Below are 21,448 nucleotides of genomic sequence, written 5' to 3'. Positions count from 1 at the left end.
GACCTGACCACCATTTTAGAGACATTCAAAAGACTGAAGTTGAAACCTTTGGACTGCACCAAGTCAAAGGTTATTCATTCTGTTACCCACTTTGACATTATGACCAAGGGAATAAATAAACTAAATATGTTATCTGCACATGTATTCTAGATGCAAGTTTTCCCAGAGTCTGCAACTTCCTATTTTATAAATTATTTCATCTCAGGTAACACATTTTTTTTAAATAAAAAAAATAAAAAATGTTTCATGTGTGTAAAAGTAGGTATCGCTGTAACACCAGGTCCAGTATGTGTGTATGTGTGTGTGTGTGTTCTTTTAAACAGAAATAAGTTTTGGTTAATGATGAAGAATAAGCAGAATAAAGATGGCTTTTCAGTTGGTCACATACAAATATCTGAAATGGCATTTACTCGATTTACATTACTGTAATTGCTTTTTTGGAACCTGCACATACAAAGAAAAAAAGCCAATTGGAAAAACATTTGGATCCTGCTGACCCTCTAGTTTGACAGAATCAGGAGAGTGGTACAAAAAGGTAGGGATGGAAGATCTGAAGAGTAAAAAAAATGAATCAAAGCGTAAGTAATATAGATACAGATGCAAAGCCTGTTGTATGGGAAATGTAAGAATTTTTTTTTTTAATGGCAGAAAATGGCAGAATGACAACCTCACAGATTTAGACAGTTCAAGCAATTTTTGGTCTTCCAAATTAGTTAGTTAGTTAAGTTTATTTTGAACATGTTAAAATAGCGGAACAAAACAAATAGGCAGTGGTTTACGGCAAAATAGAAATGATAGCAAAAAAAAAAAAAAAAAAAAATAGAAATAGAAATAAAAACAAAACAAAAACAACAACAACATATACGCATACACATATGTATATATATATATATACATATATACACATATACATACATATATACACACACACACAAACACACACACACACACACACACACACACACACACACACACACACACACACACACACACACACACACACACACACACACACACACACACACACACATATATATTCCTTCCATTTTCTTTCTTCTTGTTTTTTCTTTCTTTCTTCCTCCCTCTTTTTTTCTTTTTTTTCTTTCTCCTTCTTTCTTTTTGTTCTTTCTTTACTTTCCTTCTTTAGGCTTACAACAAACAATAAATATCTAATGTTCAAATGGGTGTAGGATGAAGCAATGAGCTCCTTCTTGTTCCCTCGGTTTTGTTTCTTGGAAAGATAGTTTTTAGCTAAAAAGAAAGGTTACCTTTGACATTGGTCAAAATGAGATATCACTACTCAAATTAATATAAAACACACATAGGATCAAAAGTGCTGATTCATGTGTTGGGAGTGGCTCTACCCATGATTGCTTTCTTTGTGTTTCTCTCGGGTCTCAGAAGGATTATGTAACATTTGGGTCCAAACAATGACACCAAGAGGCCAAAACTAGAGGCCAAGATGGCAAATACCTCCACCGCATCTGCATATTTACCAGGTGAATTGACATAAGCAGGGACAAATGCCACCCACACAGCACAGAAGATCAGCATGCTGAAAGTGATGAACTTAGCCTCATTGAAGTTGTCTGGAAGATTCCTTGCCAGAAATGCTAGCAGGAAGCTAAGGATAGCCAAAAAGCCAATATAGCCAAGTAACACTGCAAACCCAATTGTTGACCCTACTACACATTCATAAATTATCATGTCATTGTGATATTGAGTGTTTTTATGAGGACTTGGTGAGGAGGAGACAAGCCAAACAGTGCAAATCGCTCCCTGAATCGAAGTAAGAACCAGAACTGTCCCTCTCTGCTGCATAGCACCAAACCACTTCAGACTGGCTCCACCTCCTGGTTTGGAGGCCTTGAACACAGCCACAACAACCATTGTTTTAACCAGGATGCATGAGACACAAAGTACAAAGCTAATTCCAAATGCTGCATGTCTCAACTGGCATGTCCATAGTCTTGGGCGGCCGATGAACAGCAATGAACACAGGAAACATAGTTTGAGTGAGATTAGGAGCAGGAAACTCAGTTCTGAATTGTTGGCGCGTACCATGGGTGTGCTGTGATGATAAATGAAAATCCCCAGGACAAAAGCACAGAATAATGTGCCCAGCAATGAGGCGGTTGTCAAACAGATACCCAGAGGCTCATGATAGGAGAGGAACTCAGTTTTCTTAGGAACACATTGGTCATGCTGGGGGTTGGACCAGAAGTCTTCTGGACATCTTGTGCACTCCATGGAGTCTGACAACAACAGAAAAAATGTTAATATAAGTATTGCTCAGAGGAAACATCAGGTATTTGGAAAGAAACACCAACCATTTGCATTCCTATTATTGTCTTAAGAACAAATGAAACACATTTGTCATAAGGGACTGCAATCTATCTGCATTTTTCCAATTTTTCCTCCCAATTTGTAATGGCTAGTTTCCCAAACATTAAAGTTCTTGTTTTTACCAGTTTTTACCAGTCATGTGTCACGTATCTTATCAACAAAACAGGGGCCTTTAGAAGGAGGGTCCATCACACATAGAGGTTAACACTATCTTAACAATCTCAGATAATGGATATCTGGACTTAGCAATTTGAAACAGTCCAGATGACATTTTGACTAATCTCTATACACAGTTATAGTCATATGAATGCATATAAATTAAAAAAATAAAATAAAAAGCAAAATTGTTGTCTGACAGTAGGCGATGGGTTCCAAGATTGCATTTCAGCCAATGTGTTTGACCTCTTTTGCTCCCCACATGCACTGCATGAAACCAAAGCCCGGTCTTGGGCTACAAACGGTAAACAGATCACTTTGGGTACAAAAACATCCCTGGTGCCTGCTAATATCTGTTTACAGAGATTAACACTATCACATACCCTCAAACTAAACCCTACACGTACTAACCAATCAGTAGGAACAAACGCCTTCCAATTATGTTCAGTAAGGCACTTGGCTAAGCCAAAGGCATGGGTCTGAATGTCAAATTCATAAATGACATTATTTTATAAAGGATACCAACCTGTTTCATTGCTAATCTTTCCCTCAGAACAAGGTATGCAGTCAAAACAGCAGACGGGTTGCCCCTTCTTTCTGGCCATGCGACTACCTGGGGGGCAGCTCTCACTGCATACTGACCGGGGTGGCTAAAGGGATAATAAGAGTTGTCATAGCCCTAAACCATTTGATGCTGTTATTATCAATCAGGCAAACATGTGTAAAGTAATTAAGCAGAAGTAACCTGTTTGGATTCAAAGTTCCAGAAAATGTTGTCTTCATGAAGTGTTAGTTCTCTACCTTTGGCTGACTCCTTAACCTCACCCACATTCTGAATCTTTGTTGTTCCATTAGGGAACCACAACCAGTTCATGACGTCGTAGACTGGTAAGGCATCACCATTCTCATCAAATGTCACTTGATCCCCAAATGGTGTGGTGAAGTTTACTTTGTCCAAATAATAGACCAGCTTCAGGAGGGTGAGATGAATTAAACAACAGATAAAAAAAACCCCACCCACTTACTGTTATCATGGTCAGGTATAGTCATCAATTATTATTTGCTCTTTCAGTATAAAATATTCTTTGTTCTAGAAGCTGGTTTTGCCATGTTTAAATTAAGATATAAGAACTTAAACTTTTAATATATAATGTAATTCTTGAGCCACTATGAATTTTATGCTGTTTTTTCCTTGCCATGTTCTTCTCTTTAGAATTTTTTTTTCATACAATACTCATTAGATCAGGCACTCTTACTGATAAGCTACAGTACCAATCAAAAGTTAGGGCCCATTTTCTCATTCTAGTGAATAAAAAAAGTGTGTCCAAAATTGACTATTAAACTATTTGGAAACATAAACTGGTGGAGTGTAAATTGATATCACACCTGCCATGGTTCTAGTCTTTGTAAAGTGGCACAGCTGCGCCCGCTGAAAGGCCCTCTACCTGGCACACACCGCAGCATGTCATCAAGGGCATACGCCAGAGCATACACAGCCTTATACACATTGTACTCTGGCCTAAGGTTTGAAACATCAAACAGCTCACTCTCCACATTATGAAGATTCTCCTGTCCAGTGCACAGTGCTCCGCCAGCCTCAACCCAACCTGCTGGAGGTGGTGCAAATTTACACTGAAATATGAATTCCCAAAACTGATTTACCTGAAATGTAATTAAAAATCTGTGTTAACAGAAACAGTGATGATATATTGTTGCTAACATATTAGATCAGATAGTAAAATTAAACTCTCACTATACTGTTTCCATAGTTGTTGTGGTATTGTTCAGGTTGTATTCTGTGGAGGAAGTCCTTGAATCCTGCTATTTCTCCTCGACGGATGGCAATGCCCAGGGTGCCACCCAGGTATGGCATAAAAGCAGGGGTCTGGAGTACATCAACTGAGGTCCAGGCTTCACTAGCCATCCACTGCAGGCCCATCGCATTCTGCCTCACCACCTGTGTATTTTTTTTTTCGTTTTAGACTTTATAAGGCACAATAGAGTTAAGTGCTTTGTGGTAGACAATCTTTATTGTGATTGTGTTATGATAACATATACAATTTCTCACTAAGGTTCACTTTTCTGCAGAAAAGGAAGAATAAAAGAAAAAGAACAACAAACAATTAAACCAAACCTCCTCCATTAGTTGATAAATGTGGATTTCATGTGCAAAAACCATAACCACACGAGCTGTTGATTTCTTCATCACTTCCACAATCCTCCTACGTTCAGCAGGGTCATTGCCCCAGGGCAAAACCTCTGAGTAGGCCAGACAACCTCCACCGAACTGAGCCAGATCAGATTGAAAGGATCGGGCAACATGGAGTCCATAGTCATCATCACTGACCAGAAGGCCTACCCAAGTCCAGCCAAAGCGTTTAAGAATCTGAATCATAGCACGCACCTATTTTGATAGAGAATTATAATTAATTATAACTATAATTATAATAATTATTATTGTTTAGGTAATTCAGTCACTGATGTAAGGGTCACAGTGATTTTTTTATTTATCAATTTCAGCATAATCATTCCAAACTATATTTTCATTATTGAAATATGACATATTAAAGATCTCTTATCAAGTTAGTTTCTTATGAAACACATTTTGCAACAATGATGTTGTTAATGGTCTCACTTGGAAAGCATCACTTGGGATTGTTCTGAAGAAAGATGGAAACCTTTTCCGATCACTCAGGCAGGAACATGTGGCAAAATGACTCACCTGTAAAGTGATATACAGTATGCACACAGGTTGTGATTCACATGCAAATTAACAGAGCCATTTGAAACATTTGATTTTAAATATGAAAATTACTCATAAACAAGTTAGGTTTACCATAGGCAGTCTGAATAAACCTAGCACATTGGAGGTGGCAATAGAAAATGTTGAGTAGGAATCACCCACAATCCCCAGTACTGGAGGGGTCCCAGAACAGTTATCCTGAAGAAACTGCTCCTCTTGGCCACTGGCCAGCACCAAAGCAGCACGAAATCCAATAACAAGTGCGCCACAGTTGTCATAAAGACTATATCCCAAAGTCACATTAGGTAGCAGGTTGGAGTGTCTGTTGATCTCTTCAACAGCAAAGACCATCGTCATGGCTTGCCTGAACCCTTGAGTGTCAAAGCTAACACACAACATGTCTAAAAGTATTTTGACAGATATACAATCTTCTTATCCACATTACAACATTATTAAACATCTGTATTAATATATCTTAATGTTTACATGTGTATTTTACATTTGTAAAATATCTCAGTATCTGCTATTAAGACTCATACTAAATAAATGACACACACTGTAGAATAATCTGCAATGTTTTATGCTGGTTTCTGTATGTGTGTGAGACTTACCCTTTGCAGCTGGGCTGACGTGGCTCTGAGGAAAATGTCCATTCGGGGAAGACAGAGGTATAGTGTACCTCAAACAGCCCACCTAGAGTAACATCACCAGGGTTGTACAAACCATTGAGATGAAACTTTCTTCGTAATTTACAAGTTGAGGAGAGAGAGAAAGACACAGAGAAGAAATAAGAAGACGAGAACAAAATCAAGATCAGGTAGACATAAAAGAGTAAGTATATGTCAAGAAATGCACCCATAACTGCCCTCCTCCCTTCACCCGTATTTAATCTTGAAGCACAGTTGGTCAATTTTATATGCAGGGGTATGTCATCTTCTTTATCTTGCTGTTTTCGTCATTGTTTAATCTATCACACCACTCATCAGGGTGCAGCTAGTAGTGTGGGTAGGACTTAATACACAGACCATCATTTCAGTTGTGTACAGTTGCAAAGTGTATAATTATATAATTATATATAGTGCAGAACATATATGCAAAATCCACCAAATATTTAAATTATTTACATAATATATTACATATATTTTGTAAATTTCTTTAACAATAAGTTATTTATTTCTGTATGTGAAACTCAAAGCCCATCCCCAGCTGCTGTCTCTTAAAGTCAATCAAGTATTTAGGTATCTATCATGGAACAATTATGTTAAAGGTATAGCAGTCTTTTGACATAGGAACTGATAGCCTTTCCTTTTGTAGCCGCTTTATAATACAAATGATGTGTTTCTGATCAGAAATGATTGATTATGATGTGGTAGATCTAGTCATAAAAAATGGTTTGTGAATAAACAGCGGTGTTGAACCAAACTTAAAGAGAGACAAGACATGTAAGACATGTAATAGAGGAAACCCAAAGTGTCTACCTCAGTTGTACTAAACAAATCTAAAGGCATCTAAAGGTTGTGACAGAGAGTGTGCAGAGAGAGAGAAATACCAGGTCCTCCAGCAAAACCTGTTATTATAGCTCCAGATGTCCTGATGGCCTCTTGTGATATCTTCAAAATGAATGCAAAGGTTATTCAGCTCAGTTTTATTCAGAATGAGAGTTGACAGTTATGTTAATAACTTAAAATACCACCCATGATATCATTGTGTCTTTGGTTAAGGGATTCTCTGATATCTTCCTTCTGTGCCCACTAAGCCTGTTATCTGGTATGTGAGCTTTTCTGCAGATGCACTGTGTTCTCGCCATTCACTGGCACAAAAGAGTTGGTATTCGCATTGCAGGAGAAAGACAGACACACTTTCCAACATAGTGCAGGAGCCAAAGGGAGTGAGATCACATAAGAGTAAATCCAGCAAATAGTTGGGAAGCCAGTGAGGGATCATAACTTTGTTGCTGCACTAGTTACTCCTACTGAATCATCAGGGAACCCGCATTAAATGGGCATTAAAGGTTCTAAACCTTGATATCACAAGCAGTAAATGCTTCTACTCTGACCCCGACATAGTTATGTGTTGTTTTATAGACATTTCCCCAGACTAACCCAACCAGGTGACAGCTTGTCCAGTTTGTTCCCTCTCTTTCTCTGAAAGTGCATAAGAAAATATATGCTCTGCAGAGAGTGGTCAAGCTTATACTTGGCTCCTAGGGTTGAATTCACAATGTGTAACCTTCTTTTACCATTCTTTTTCCCCCCTGTAAAATATACAGGTAATTTTTATTTTTACAATTGTTATGAACAATGTGATATCTTTGGTTACTGGAATGAAGTATGAAAAAGAAACATTATATTAGTCACATTATTTTAAATTTACCACAAGCCACAAATAATTTCTCAGCATATCCAATTCACTGTCAAGTATTCTGCGAGTTTGGCTGTGACTTCCACTAGGTGGTAGTAGAGTGAGTCTTTAAATGACTGTCTGTCTTCCTCTGTTCGTTAAACTGCTCTGTGCAAATTTAAAGTATGGGTGACAGCTTGCATTTGGGAATTAGATGAACACTTGAGTTTGCACATGGCAGGTTAGCTCACTAGATATACGTGTGTTGCTCAGTTAATATCTTACTCTAAATAGGTGTCATGAAAATGTAATTTTGACAGTTTGTGTCAAACATGCATGCACACATACAGAGGCCAAGCACTTAAGCACATATACAACAACTATGAAAAATACATGTAATTAACATAACATAACATAACCAGTATTAACATAACCAATCAAACAGTTCTGAAAGAAAATGTTGTATCGCCAACTTTTTCAAACACCCAGAAAATATAAAACACACATATTGGTAATTTTAGGGACATTTTTCTATCATCAGTCTAGGCTGTAAGACTATCAGACAAGGCCTGACAATTTGCCTGAACATGTAAATGCATATCAAGCATTCACAGATGTTAAACTCCAATTATTTGGAGTTAGTTCAGATTTTAGAGCAGCTGAACATTAACAGGCAACTCAGAAGACCGTTGTATTATCTATGATACATTTTACAAGATATTAGTTTAAAATATGTCATTGTAATGGGACATTTTATATGTTTTAATGTCTTAAGATTAGGTGCACTGTCTATTGAGCCTATACTGTCTTATGGCTGTGTGCAGAGTATGAGCATGTGTGTGAGCATGTTCAACTTTCGGTTCCCAGAATGTTAACAAAGGCAAAGATGTGATTCATCCTTCAAACTTCAAACTCAGCAGATAAGGATGCAGGTGCAGACACCTCTGTAGATAGAGCTATGAATATAAAAAGGTCAGGTGACGCATTGTGTTATAAAGCATGTAGTTTGATGTTTTGCACATCAAACATCTCTTCAGCTGTTCAAACTGGGAGATTTGCATTTGCAAATTTGAACTCTGGTTATTGCAATAAAACTCGGAAACACAACTTGCTGTCATGACAGTCATAGTGGAACAATAGACCTTGCTATTTATTTAAAAAAACTGTAAAATAATTCTAAAAAATTGTGGAGATATCTGGCATTGACACTAGAAAAGGAACAGGGACATTCAGTTGAAATTATATTGTACATGGAGCCTATAGAAGTGAAAGATTTGGATAAGAATTGTCCACTGAATGAGGTCATCCTCAGATGTATAGTAAGCTGACGTACAGTAGAAGGAGGGAAGCTTTTCTCTGAAAAGCTATATAAACTAGTGAAAACACACCTATGCACACATGTCACATGAGGCATGGAAATCACAGCTCTCATTACTGTGCTGAGCTTGGCTCCAGGTTTGTTTGAGCTGCTCTCATGTCTTGCCTTGAACAATTATGGGGATGGTGTGAACCAAAAGGCAGGGCATACAGAGCCTACAACTGATGCTGGGGTCACCGAGGCTCCATCTGTGAAATGTAAGCTCCAGGGTTCTAGTCGTCTACCTGCATTCTCAATGGATGGTGACTACATTATTGGGGGAGTTTTCTCCATACACTACTACATGCATACAGTGAAGCACAACTACACCAGCATGCCTGAGCCACTAAGGTGCACAGGAAGGTTAGTAAGAAAAAATAATTGGGGTATTAAAGGTTGAATGGGGAAAAAAATGTTTTTATGATTTGCCAAATCATGTTGCAAACGTGTGTAGTGTTAAACATTTTACAATATATCTATATATTTTACTTTATTGGACAAATCAGTATGCACTAACTGCACAATAAATTATAGAGTGTGATTATTTAAAAATGCGATTTTGTCTTTCTTGATTATAATTGATAACATGTGCATTTAACTGCGGTAAGAATACTTCATTGCATAAATTAAGTTTAATGTTGTCTTTTTTAATGCCTTAATTACATTTACTGTTAGTGAGTTTAGGAGTTCTGTTGAAAAACTGTCCTTATCATATGAAAAAAAATGTCAACAGCGAGTGTCTGTGTGCAGCATTGACTCCCGTGAACTGCGCTTCTCACGCGCAATGGTCTTCGCCATCCAGGAGATCAACAACAGCACGGAGCTGCTCCCAGGCATTAGACTTGGTTACCAGATCCACGACTCGTGTGCCTCAGTCCCCGTGGCGGTGCACGTGGCGTTCCAGCTTTCAAATGGACAGGATCCGGTGTTTAACATCACCGCAACTGACTGCTCACAGTCAGGTGTGGTGATGGCTATAGTTGGTGAGTCTGGGTCCACGCCATCCATCAGCATGTCGCACATCACTGGGCCGTTTAACATTCCTCAAGTAAGCGTTTAGACTTTCTGGCTAACTTTGTGTTAAATAGCCCAGAACTGATTGTGTGTGCTTTCCCGTTAAAGAATGACACTGAGCTTCTTTCCTCTAGGTGAGCCACTTTGCCACCTGTGCATGTTTGTCCAATAAGCAACAGTACCCGAGTTTTTTCAGAACAATCCCAAGTGACCAGTTCCAGGCTGACGCTCTGGCCAAACTGGTAAAACACTTTGGCTGGACTTGGATAGGTGCTGTCCGGTCTGATTCGGACTATGGAAATAATGGCATGGCGTCTTTCCTGCACGCAGCATACAAAGAGGGGATCTGTGTGGAATACTCCGAATATTTCTACCGGACCCACCCACACAGCAGGATCCAGCGAGTGGCTGATGTTATCCGCAGGTCCTCACTGACTTTCTGCACACAAAATCACTTAAACATACTAAAATAACCATAAATAACATGGAAAATTATTTAATTATTATATTGTCCTCTTGTTACTCTGACATTGATTACTGATATTGTTATAATATAGAGTCAGTGAGACTAGTACTGTGCATTAAAGTATTTATCATGCTTGTTAATTGTCTCTCCAGGTCAACAGCTATGGTTGTTGTGGCATTTGTTGCTTCTGGAGACATGAGGATCCTGCTGGAGGAGCTGTCTCGCCAGCCCTTTCCACCTCACCAGTGGATAGGCAGTGAGTCCTGGGTAACAGACCCAGACATGCTGAGGTTCAGCTTCTGTGCTGGGGCAATTGGATTTGGCATTCAGAAATCTGTCATCCCTGGTCTGAGAGACTTTCTGCTTGATCTCTCCCCCACTGAAGTGGTTACCTCTCCACTACTTACTGAGTTTTGGGAGGATGCTTTCAAATGTCGGCTGGGGAAAAGTGAGAAAGCTGTGTGGATTTTTGTTTTTGTCTTGTTGATTTTCGATTTGTGTTTTTATCATAACTGCTTAAAGACCATTGTGTTTCTCATTTTTAATTAAATGAGAGAAAATCTGTCAGTAATGAACACATGTAAAAGTAAGATCAAACAATTTAATCATACTAGATAAGTATCAATAATATGACCATCTTTGAAGTCTAGTTGCCCTATTTTGTAGAGACTACACTGAAGCACACAATAAATACAGTCTCACAATAATATGTCTGAGTCAAGAAAAGTTGTGGTTTATCACATATGAAATGTTGTAGCTTTTAAACTTTAAACTTCATAAATATATTAAACTACTGCCTGATAACTAATTCATGATAACCTGAGATGACATACTGTAACTAAAGGCCACTAAAATATACAATATTTTTTCCCTGCACAAACTGAAACACGAATAGTAGCAAATACAAGAAAAACAAATTAACATAGCTGTGCTTTGGGAAAGCACAGTTATGTTATACAAGGAAAAATAAGAATGATTCTCAAGTAGAATAGAATTAAAACTATAAATAGTTTTTTGTGAGGACAGTTTACAGTGTAAACATCAATAATAAACAATAATGAGTGATAATAGTCATGAATCATGTATCATATAATTATATAAGCAACAATATTAATTGTAGTATCATTGTGATGTCTTAAAAATATGTCTTTCTGTGTGTTTGTAGGTGTTGCCACAGATGAGCGTGTGTGTGATGGAAGTGAAGACATACAGGAGCTCCGGATTGCATACACTGACACATCTCAGCTGCGAGTCACTAACATGGTGTATAAGGCTGTTTATGCAATAGCACATGCCATTCACAATGCTGTGTGTCAGGAAACAAATTCCACAAGTCACTGTGACAAATTCACCAGGATAGAGTCCACACAGGTTAGTCAAAATAAATAAGAGAATACCTGTCTACATTTTATGAAATGAAATATAACATTTATTTTACATTTCTTTAACCCAGGTTCTTACTCAGCTGAAGAAAGTCAATTTTTCTCAAAATGGTTATCATTTGTCATTTGATGCCAATGGTGACCCTGTGGCTATGTACGAGCTGGTTAACTGGCAGAAAAGTAAAAGTGGCAGCTTTGAGGTAGTGACAGTTGGGCATTATGATGGATCACTTCCAGTGGGCCAGGAGTTTAATATCAACAGGAACCTCACCTGGGTGGGGGATAGCACACAAGTAAGGAGCCTAACAGCAATGATTTATTGTATTATACTACATCTGTGTAGCAAAGGTATGAGTATGTATGAGTTTGCATCTATCTGACAGGTGCCTGTGTCAGTGTGCAGTGACAGCTGTCGTCCAGGAACTCGTAAAGTGCTGCAGAAAGGAAAACCGATCTGTTGCTATGATTGTATACCTTGTCCTGAAGGAGAGATTAGCAATGCTACAGGTAAAATAAAATGTATATATATACAGTTATCTATAACATAGACTATGTGACTGCTAAAAGCTCCTCTAATATTTTGTCTTTTTCAGACTCCCCTGGTTGTTTCCGTTGCCCTAAGGAGTTCTGGCCTAATGCAGAAAGAGACACTTGTTTCCCCAAGCCTGTAGAGTTTCTTTCCTTTGATGAGGTCCTGGGAATCATCCTGGCTGCATTCTCAGTTGGCGGTGCCTCTCTGGCCATCATGACAGCAGCTGTGTTCTTTCATAACAGGGCATCTCCAATTGTCAGGGCCAACAACTCTGAGCTGAGCTTCCTGCTGCTCTTTTCCCTGACTCTGTGTTTCTTATGTGCATTAACATTTATTGGGGCACCCTCTGAGTGGTCCTGCATGCTGCGCCACACAGCGTTTGGGATCACTTTTGTCCTCTGCATCTCCTGCATTCTGGGAAAAACTATAGTGGTTTTAATGGCCTTCAGAGCTACACTCCCAGGTAGTAATGTCATGAAATGGTTTGGTCCCCCACAGCAAAGAATGACCGTAGTGTCTTTCACATTTATTCAAGTTTTAATATGTACTATTTGGTTGGTTCTTAGCCCCCCATTTCCAATGAAAAACTTAACCACATACAAGGAGAGAATCATCCTGGAGTGTGCATTAGGATCAGCTATTGGGTTCTGGGCTGTGCTTGGGTACATAGGCCTACTGGCTACCTTTTGCTTTGTGTTAGCTGTCCTAGCACGGAAACTACCTGACAATTTTAATGAAGCCAAGCTTATCACCTTCAGCATGCTGATATTCTGTGCAGTCTGGATAACCTTTATACCAGCTTATGTCAGCTCTCCTGGAAAGTTCACTGTGGCTGTTGAGATATTTGCCATTCTGGCATCCAGCTTTGGACTTATACTGTGTATATTTGCTCCAAAGTGTTTTATTATATTGTTTCAGCCAGAAAAGAACACCAAGAAACATTTAATGAACAAAAATCAATCCTAGGATGTCAGAGGACTGCAGATAGTTAAGATGGCTATATACAGTACTCATGTTGTGCATATGCAACACCTACTCAGTTTTTAGGGGATTTAATGTTATTTTGCAAATATCTGTGTTATCTGCTATATGGCATGGCAAGGCAGCTTTATATATATAGCATATTTCCTACCCAGGGGCAACTCAATGTGCTTTACATAAAACAAACATTTAACAGTAAGAATTGGAAACAAAAAACATGGATATTCAAAATATGAAATGTCTGACAATGCAAATTAATAAAATGCAAGGTACATATATATATATATATATATATATATATATATATATATATATATATATATATATATATATATACTGAAAAAAACTGATATATATATATATATATATATACATATATATCAATTATATATATATATATATATATATATATATATATAATCTGTTAACATTATTAAAAAGGAGTTTGATGGAGAAAGAGGGAGCTCAGTCATAGTACATTACATACAGTGCAATAAAAAGATAAGCATATATTGCAATAAACTGTCACAATGTTTGCAAACCCTTGTCATGTATGATACATTGAAGCTGCGGAATATTTAAGTTTAAACTTGATTTTTTTACAATAAAATGTGTAATTCATCATACTTAATAATTCTTAATTTGGAAGTATGTGTATAAAATTATTTTTGTTACTCTTTAATTAAGAGTATTAACACAATAAGTCCCCAGTCATTGAATTGGGACATATTGTGCACATTTCCAGGTCCATATTTGGCTTTACTGAAATATTACATTAAAAAACGTATATTGCCTCTTCATGCTCCTCAGTTCAGCCTCTGTCTGAAACAGGCAATTTTTTTGGCAGTACTGTACAACAAAACTAAGGAGTGTTTCTTTAATGTGTATATAAACACTAGAAAGATATAACAATATTACATATTGTACACATGTAAACACTAGAAAACAGTCTGAATACAGAATTTTACAATTGTCAGTACACAGACATATTGGTTCAAGGAGTCACTGAAATAGCATAATGACAGAACATAAAATGAGCTTTAACAAAGCTTCAGTATTTGTACCTGCAGCCACATGAGAAACACAGTTTTATTTTGTGAGTGTTCTGTGTTTTGGTATAATTGTTTTTTAATCCATTTTAAGCAGTTTTGGTGTCAGGTATATTTTAACTTTTAGTCCAGCCACTCCTTGGGAAACCTAGACCTCATCCACTGACACCCATTTTTTCGACATGGCTTTTAAAGTGTGTTGGAGGGGTTTGCCTACACCAATGACACTGGGGCCTGTGTTGTCATGACTGACTGAGTGTTTCCAAACACCCTATCAAACAGTGTCTTCATACCTGATGGAGGCTCTCTGAAGATCTCCTAGTCTGGTGGCTGGGCCCAATTGGCCTTGGCATGCTGACTCCAAGCTATGACAGCTGGCTCTGGGAATGATGATGACACAAGATGTCTCTTGTGAGGGCCACTCTTTCCCATTGAAAGGAGCTCGATAAAGTGGTTTGTGCATTGGATTAGAATGCTTCCTTTGTGTGGAGGGCACATCCAACTGGGAGGAGACCATAAGACAGACTCAGAATAAAACTGAGGGATTATATACGTGACTGCATGTGCAATTATGTGCTCATGAACAGATAAGTGCTGCAAACTATAATAGATAAAAATTGTAGCACTGAAGTGATGCTTTATGACTTGGTGATGACTTGACCCACAATTGCTTGCTGATAGATAGATAGATAGATAGATAGATAGATAGATAGATAGATAGATAGATAGATAGATAGATAGATAGATAGATAGATAGATAGATAGATAGATAGATAGATAGATAGATAGATAGATAGATAGATAGATAGATAGATAGGTAGGTAGATAGATAGATAGATAGACCTGGACATTCTTCCCTGGAGAAAAAATGGTATGCTATACAGTAAACTTTTCAAACCAACAAAGACATCAACAATGCTCTGCTGTGAATCAATCATTAGCATGTGAACTAAACAATCACATGCACACTAGCTTCACTATATGATGTCCACTAGGTGGTAGCAGTATACCAGGGCATTTTCTGATTTCTCAAATATAGGGATGAGTCAAACACATTTTTCCAAATATTTTCAACAAAGATGGGTTCCGTTCTATAACATTTTCAAAATGCCAAGATTAACTATTCAAATAGCTCAGTCAGAGTATTTGCACAGGCTGAAAAGGCTGAAAAAGCTAGCAAATGAAACACCGATCACTCATTTCATGTGTTTATATATGTATTGGATACAATTGTTGTCATTGCTTTAAAAACAAAAAATAATGTAAGTATCAAAGTGATCTTAATTAATGTAAGTATTATTATCATACAATTCATGCCCACATTCCAGTTTTAAGACATAACTTACATGCATCTCATTTGTCCTCTCTCCTGTGCTGTTGCTTTTCATTGTGATTGGTTGATCTGTGACTGTGACTCATATGACCAATGAAATTAAGTGAGCATCGCAGTTTTTATATTGTTTACTTCATCAACCATTAAGAGATTATGTTCAAGTACCATTGTCTCCAGCACACACAGTCTTTATGGGTCCAGTATCGGCACTGAATTTAACCCCTTCTCTCTGGTTGTTTCTTTGGGCCTTGTTGAGCCTTCTTTTCTGCCCTGTTTTCTCCGATGTCTCTTATTCTGCAGAGGAGAGGGAAAGTATAAGTTTTGAGGGAGGTGTGGTGGAAGAAGAAACTATGGCAGAGAGGCTGACTGGTGTAAAGATAGAGGGAGTAAGTGGTGATAGTTCTAGTTTACCTCACTGTGTGAGACTGGGAGACAGTGAAGCTCTAGCCCTGCAGTCAGAAGGGGATGTTGTGATTGGAGGGCTGTTTCCTCTGCACTATGTGGCCCCTGAGCCACATCACAGCTACAACAGCAAACCACTGCTCACACCTTGCAGTGGGTGAGTATGAGGATACTATTGATATCTGATATATTTGCATTTTGATTCATCTATCTCAGTCTTGCAACCTCATATTATTATAAAACTGTATATGTTACAAAATGTACATGTTAACAAATATTTGTTACAAAATGAGTAACTGAAATAATTTATTCTTGCTGTAATACGATCTCTATGTTGGTCCTACACCATTTACATGTTCTGTGATACTGTGTTTTCTATCTTATGATGATGAATGACAGAATGCATTATTTAATTTTCTCCAGCTTTGATCACAGAGCCTTCCGTTGGATGATGACCATGGTGTTTGCAGTGCAGGAAATTAACCAAAATTCAAGTTTGTTACCCGGTGTTAAATTAGGTTACCTGATCATGGACAGTTGTGACCATGTTCACACCAGCTTGCGAGCTCTTTTCTCTTTAGTCAGTCACTCCACAGCTGTGACTTGTAAAGTGGACCAAATGACAGACACAGAAAAAAAAATGTACATGTCAAAGGATGGGGGTATTAGCACAGGGGAGGTAAAGACAGTTCAAAAAACAAAAAAGAAAAGGATGCTGACATTAAAGACCAAGAGAAGTGCTCAAATTAATGGAAATTATATAAAGGAAAATGTAACAAAGGAGAGAATAGGTACACAATCTGAGACATTGCCCTCATGTCTGGCTGGTTCTCCTGTCCCTGCTGTGATTGGCCTTGCATCCTCTTCCCCTACAAGAGCTGTGGCTCACACTTTTGGCCCATTCAATATCCCACTGGTAAGACAGGACCACACACAGTACTTAATGTTCTATCTACATTCTACTATAATTAGATTTTTGATATAAATCACACTCAACTCAAATCAACAATGTTTACAAATGTTTTAACAGTGTTCCGTTGTATCTATTTAATAACCTTATCTCCTTGTAGGTGAGTTATTTTGCCACTTGTACTTGTCTTACTGACAAGCATGTGTACCCATCATTCTTGAGAACCGTGCCGAATGATCTCTTTCAAGTTAGAGGTCTTGTACAGCTGGTCACCTTCTTGGGCTGGCGCTGGGTGGGAACAATAGGTACCACGGTGAGATGAGGCCTTCTTTATATTCAATTTTAGTTTGACACTTTGTTAAACACACTAACATGATTATTATCATCTTTCAGGATGACTACAGTCACTATGGCATTCAGGCATTCTCTAATCAGTTTAAACAACAAGGTGGGTGTCTGGAGTTTCATCTGACCATCTCCAAATCACCCACATTGGCTGAGATACAAGAGATGGCAGATAGACTGCAGAGGTCAACGGCACAGATAGTAGTGGTCTTTGCTACAGAGGGACAGCTATTGGAGTTACTTTCAGAGGTGAGCATGCCTCATCATAGATAATGTCTTAAGACTTGGCGGGGCATAAAATATGAATAACACTTTTTTTCATTTTTTTTTCACTGCTCGTGGTGATCTGTCTGCTTGTCAAACTATTCATGCTTAAAATTCCAGCTGGCTCAGAGGAATGTGACAGGGATACAGTGGGTAGCCAGTGAAGCTTGGGTGACTGCAAGCCTGCTGACCTCACCCCACTTCCACCCCCTCCTAGAGGGCACACTGGGCTTCTCCTTCCCTGGAGTCTGGATCCCTGGCTTAAAAGAGTTCTTGTTGAATGTCCACCCTTCTCCAGAACCTGGTATGGAATTTGTCAACATGTTCTGGGAAGAGCTGTTTGGCTGCAGACTACAGTTTGTGGGAGACAGATTAAAAGAAAATGTGACTGGTACCCAGGACAAACCTGACTCTCAGACTGTGTTTCAGGCTATTCCTGTTGTGGTGAAAACAAGCAGCATCAATCAGTCATTTGATAAAAACTATAAAAGTGCTGCTAAAAAGCCTGTATGCACTGGTTCAGAGGATCTAAGATTTACTGATAGCAGTTACACTGACATTTCTCAAGTCAGAATATCCTATAATGTGTATAAAGCTGTGTATGCCATTGCTCATGCTCTGCACCGTTTATTGAGCTGTGATTCTAAAGGAATGTGTGAGAAAAAGAAATCATTTTCTTCGAGGCAGGTAAGTTAAACACTATATATAAGTTTATAAGCATGTCAATATTGGATTTATTCAAAGAGTATTTATTTTCTGTATTATCGTTAGCTAAACCCTCTTCTGTGATTTTGTACTTTCTTTCTTTAATTCCATATAGTTGCTGCACCATCTGAAGACAGTGAATTTCACCACCCAGTTTGAGGAGAAGGTATATTTTGACTCCAGTGGAGAGCCAGTCCCTCTCTATGACATCATTAACTGGCAGAAGGACAACAATGATGAAATTAGGTGAAAGTACACAAGCACAACAAATTTATTTTAAGAGCAAAAATTACAGCATGGGTTTATGAAGCAATATTGTTATATGATGTATGAATGAATTTGTGTTCAATATAAATCATTTATGTTGTGGTTAGATTCATCAAAGTGGGAAGCTATGATGGTTCAGCTCCTTTAGGACAACAGCTGCAGATGAATAAAAACACCATTGTCTGGACAAAAGGACAATCACAGGTAGGTTATGCTGTATGTCCTCTAAAAATGATTTATGATACAAAAATATAAATCTGGGCTTCATGTTTTAAATTCATTTTATTTTTTAATCCTTCTCCTTTATGTGGTCTCCTTTTTATATGGTCCCTTGTCCAGGTGCCCGTATCCCAGTGTAGTGCACCGTGCCAACCTGGCAGCAGGCAGGCCAGACGTCCAGGACAGCCTCACTGTTGTTTTGACTGTTTGCCCTGTGCTGATGGAGAGATCAGCAATCAGACTGGTCAGTCGGTCCATAAATATTTTGTGTATTCATATATTTTTAAACATGTAAGAAACACAGAACCATTAAAACCATTGAAATGTAACACAAGTTTAAACTGCTTTGTATGAAGTGAGTTTGTGTGTGTTTACATAGTGTTTATGTGACCTCAAAGGTTCCACTGAGTGCACAAAATGTCCTGAATACTACTGGTCCGACAAAGACCATATTAAATGCGTCGCTGGAGTAGAAGAATTCCTGTCTTTCAACGACACTATGGGCATCATACTGGTGGCACTCACAGTGCTGGGTGTCATCCTGACAACAATCATCACTACTGTCTTTCACCATTTCCGCTCCACACCCATCGTCAAGGCCAACAACTCAGAAATAAGTTTCTTGCTTCTCCTTTCACTCAAGCTCTGCTTCTTGTGTTCCCTTGTGTTCATTGGTCAGCCTTCTGTGTGGACATGTAGGCTGCGGCAGGCAGCCTTCGGTATCAGTTTTGTCCTCTGTCTGTCCTGCCTCCTTGTTAAGACCATTGTGGTTCTCTCAGCCTTTCGAGCCAATGCACCTGGTTCCTGGGCTTTGAAGCTGTTTGGTCCATCCCAACAGAGAATTCTGATCATTTGCACTACAGCTCCTCAGGTGGGAAAACTTCTAGATTAATTTGAACCTCAACAAAGAATCACCTAATGAAATTTGTAAAATATAATTTTTTACACCTTCTGACAACACTTAATGAATGTCCTCTTATTAACCCCAGGTTTGTCTCTGTACTGGTTGGCTGTTGGGTGCACCTCCATTCCCATTCAGGAACCCAACCTACCAAGCCTCGACTGGAAAAGTAAGTCACATGGTTTGATGGCCACAGGATCATTTTTTGACGCCACCACTAGAAGTTGCCTACACATAGGGGCTTTAATGTTTGTTCATGAAACTGGAAAGAAGCAAAATGTGATCATATGCAGTAAGGTATTTCACAGTCTAATGCAATGATTGATATTATTTGACATACTGTACTGTAGATTGTTGTGGAGTGTAAGGAACCATGGCCCCCTGGATTTTACCTGGTCCTGGGTTACATTGGCCTACTGGCCTTCCTCTGCCTCCTCCTGGCTTTCCTTGGACGCAAGCTACCTGATACATTCAATGAGGCGAAGCTCATCACCTTCAGTATGCTAATCTTCTGGGCTGTTTGGATATCTTTCATCCCTGCTTATGTCAGCTCTCCTGGGAAGTTCACTGTGGCTGTGGAAATATTTGCAATTTTAGCCTCTAGTTTTGGACTTTTATTGTGTATTTTTGTTCCCAAATGTTACATAATTTTACTGCGGCCAGAGAGAAACATCAAAAAAGGCATGACGGGGAAATATCCTAGGTAAATTTAATATGTATTGTTTTAAGTGGTCAATTAAGTGAACAGAAGCGCACATTTTTATTTGATCATTTGAAATTGCTTTTCATAGTTAAATTAAAAAACACATTTTTGCATATTTGAATGTGGAGCAAAATAATAAGCCACTCAAAACTTGTTTATGTTGACACATTTTACTTTGATGCCAAAATAAATAAGTAAATACATATAACCGGGTTACTGTACAATTTCTCTTAGCACTATCACTTCCATTAACCCTTTGTATCTAATTTATTTTACTGGACTTGACTAAAGGTTACTATATTGTAGCATTACAAGCTATGGGCTTTGCCAAAACATTTTGAGTACCTGAGACATCTGAAGCTCTACACCTCCCCCTTATGACCTCATTTAAAACACATCTTTTCTTATAAAAAATATTATTTTGGCCTTTATTGGATTGTGGGCAGTGAAGAGGCAGACAGGAACCAAGGGGAGTGACAGATGGTGGTGACATGCAACAAAGGTCCCTTGCTGAGACAGGCATGTTGCAGTGATGTGGTATGTGCAGAAATTTGCACCACCTCTGGAGGGTCAATGATTTGAAACAATTTCACAAGTAACTGGAGGCCTCAGACTGCAACACAAGGATGTGTGAAGTACTCATTAAATAAAAAGTGGAAGCATGATGTGCATGGCATTACCAATAGTAATGCATATGCAAGTAACTTCAGCCTCAGCATGCTGAATACCTAGTCCTTAAACCCAAGAAATAAGAAACAAAATTAGGTCTGGCCTATTTAACCAACCTTTTAAATCACCATATGTCTGAACAAGCCCTTAGATCCTCAAATACCCAGCTGCTTTCTCAAAAAATATTTAAGGTGCAGCTTTTTCCATCTATGCCCCTAAACTGTGCGACACCCTACCAGCACACACAAAACAGGCAACCTCAGTAGTGTAAAAATCAGCTAAAAATGTATCTTTTAAACTTTTGCATTAATTTTTAAATTGCATTTTAATTGTTATTAATTTAATAATATAATAATCAAGTTTT

General features: G+C 38.3%; 2 protein-coding genes across 2 annotated transcripts; one reads left to right on the top strand and one right to left on the bottom strand.

The window, feature by feature from the left end:
* Window positions 1-1,341: 1,341 nt before the first annotated feature.
* On the bottom strand, window positions 1,342-6,014 carry LOC133980940 (extracellular calcium-sensing receptor-like). The gene is made up of 9 exons (XM_062419812.1): window positions 5,857-6,014; window positions 5,339-5,630; window positions 5,138-5,224; window positions 4,637-4,906; window positions 4,256-4,459; window positions 3,889-4,164; window positions 3,248-3,472; window positions 3,029-3,152; window positions 1,342-2,255 (listed from the first exon to the last, which is right to left on the bottom strand). The coding sequence occupies exons 2-9, from the start codon at window positions 5,600-5,602 to the stop codon at window positions 1,342-1,344; spliced, it is 2,364 nt and encodes a 787-aa protein (XP_062275796.1). The 5' UTR covers window positions 5,603-5,630; window positions 5,857-6,014.
* Window positions 6,015-6,899: 885 nt separating this feature from the next.
* Window positions 6,900-20,419, top strand: LOC133980961 (uncharacterized). The gene is given in 22 exon segments (XM_062419850.1): window positions 6,900-6,937; window positions 9,189-9,305; window positions 9,693-9,990; window positions 10,091-10,380; window positions 10,575-10,870; window positions 11,600-11,793; window positions 11,876-12,097; window positions 12,188-12,311; window positions 12,398-13,342; window positions 16,000-16,258; window positions 16,525-16,699; window positions 16,868-17,017; window positions 17,172-17,324; window positions 17,405-17,605; window positions 17,840-17,980; window positions 18,089-18,307; window positions 18,441-18,571; window positions 18,700-18,796; window positions 18,932-19,055; window positions 19,210-19,682; window positions 19,801-19,881; window positions 20,063-20,419. Coding segments are annotated over 22 exon segments (5,085 nt in total).
* The last annotated feature ends 1,029 nt before the right edge of the window (window positions 20,420-21,448 follow it).

This window comes from Scomber scombrus, chromosome 5 (genome assembly GCF_963691925.1).
Source record: "Scomber scombrus chromosome 5, fScoSco1.1, whole genome shotgun sequence".
Classification (NCBI taxonomy): domain Eukaryota; kingdom Metazoa; phylum Chordata; class Actinopteri; order Scombriformes; family Scombridae; genus Scomber; species Scomber scombrus.
Note: the sequence above shows the minus strand (reverse complement) of the source record. Positions and strands in the feature narration are given on the sequence as shown.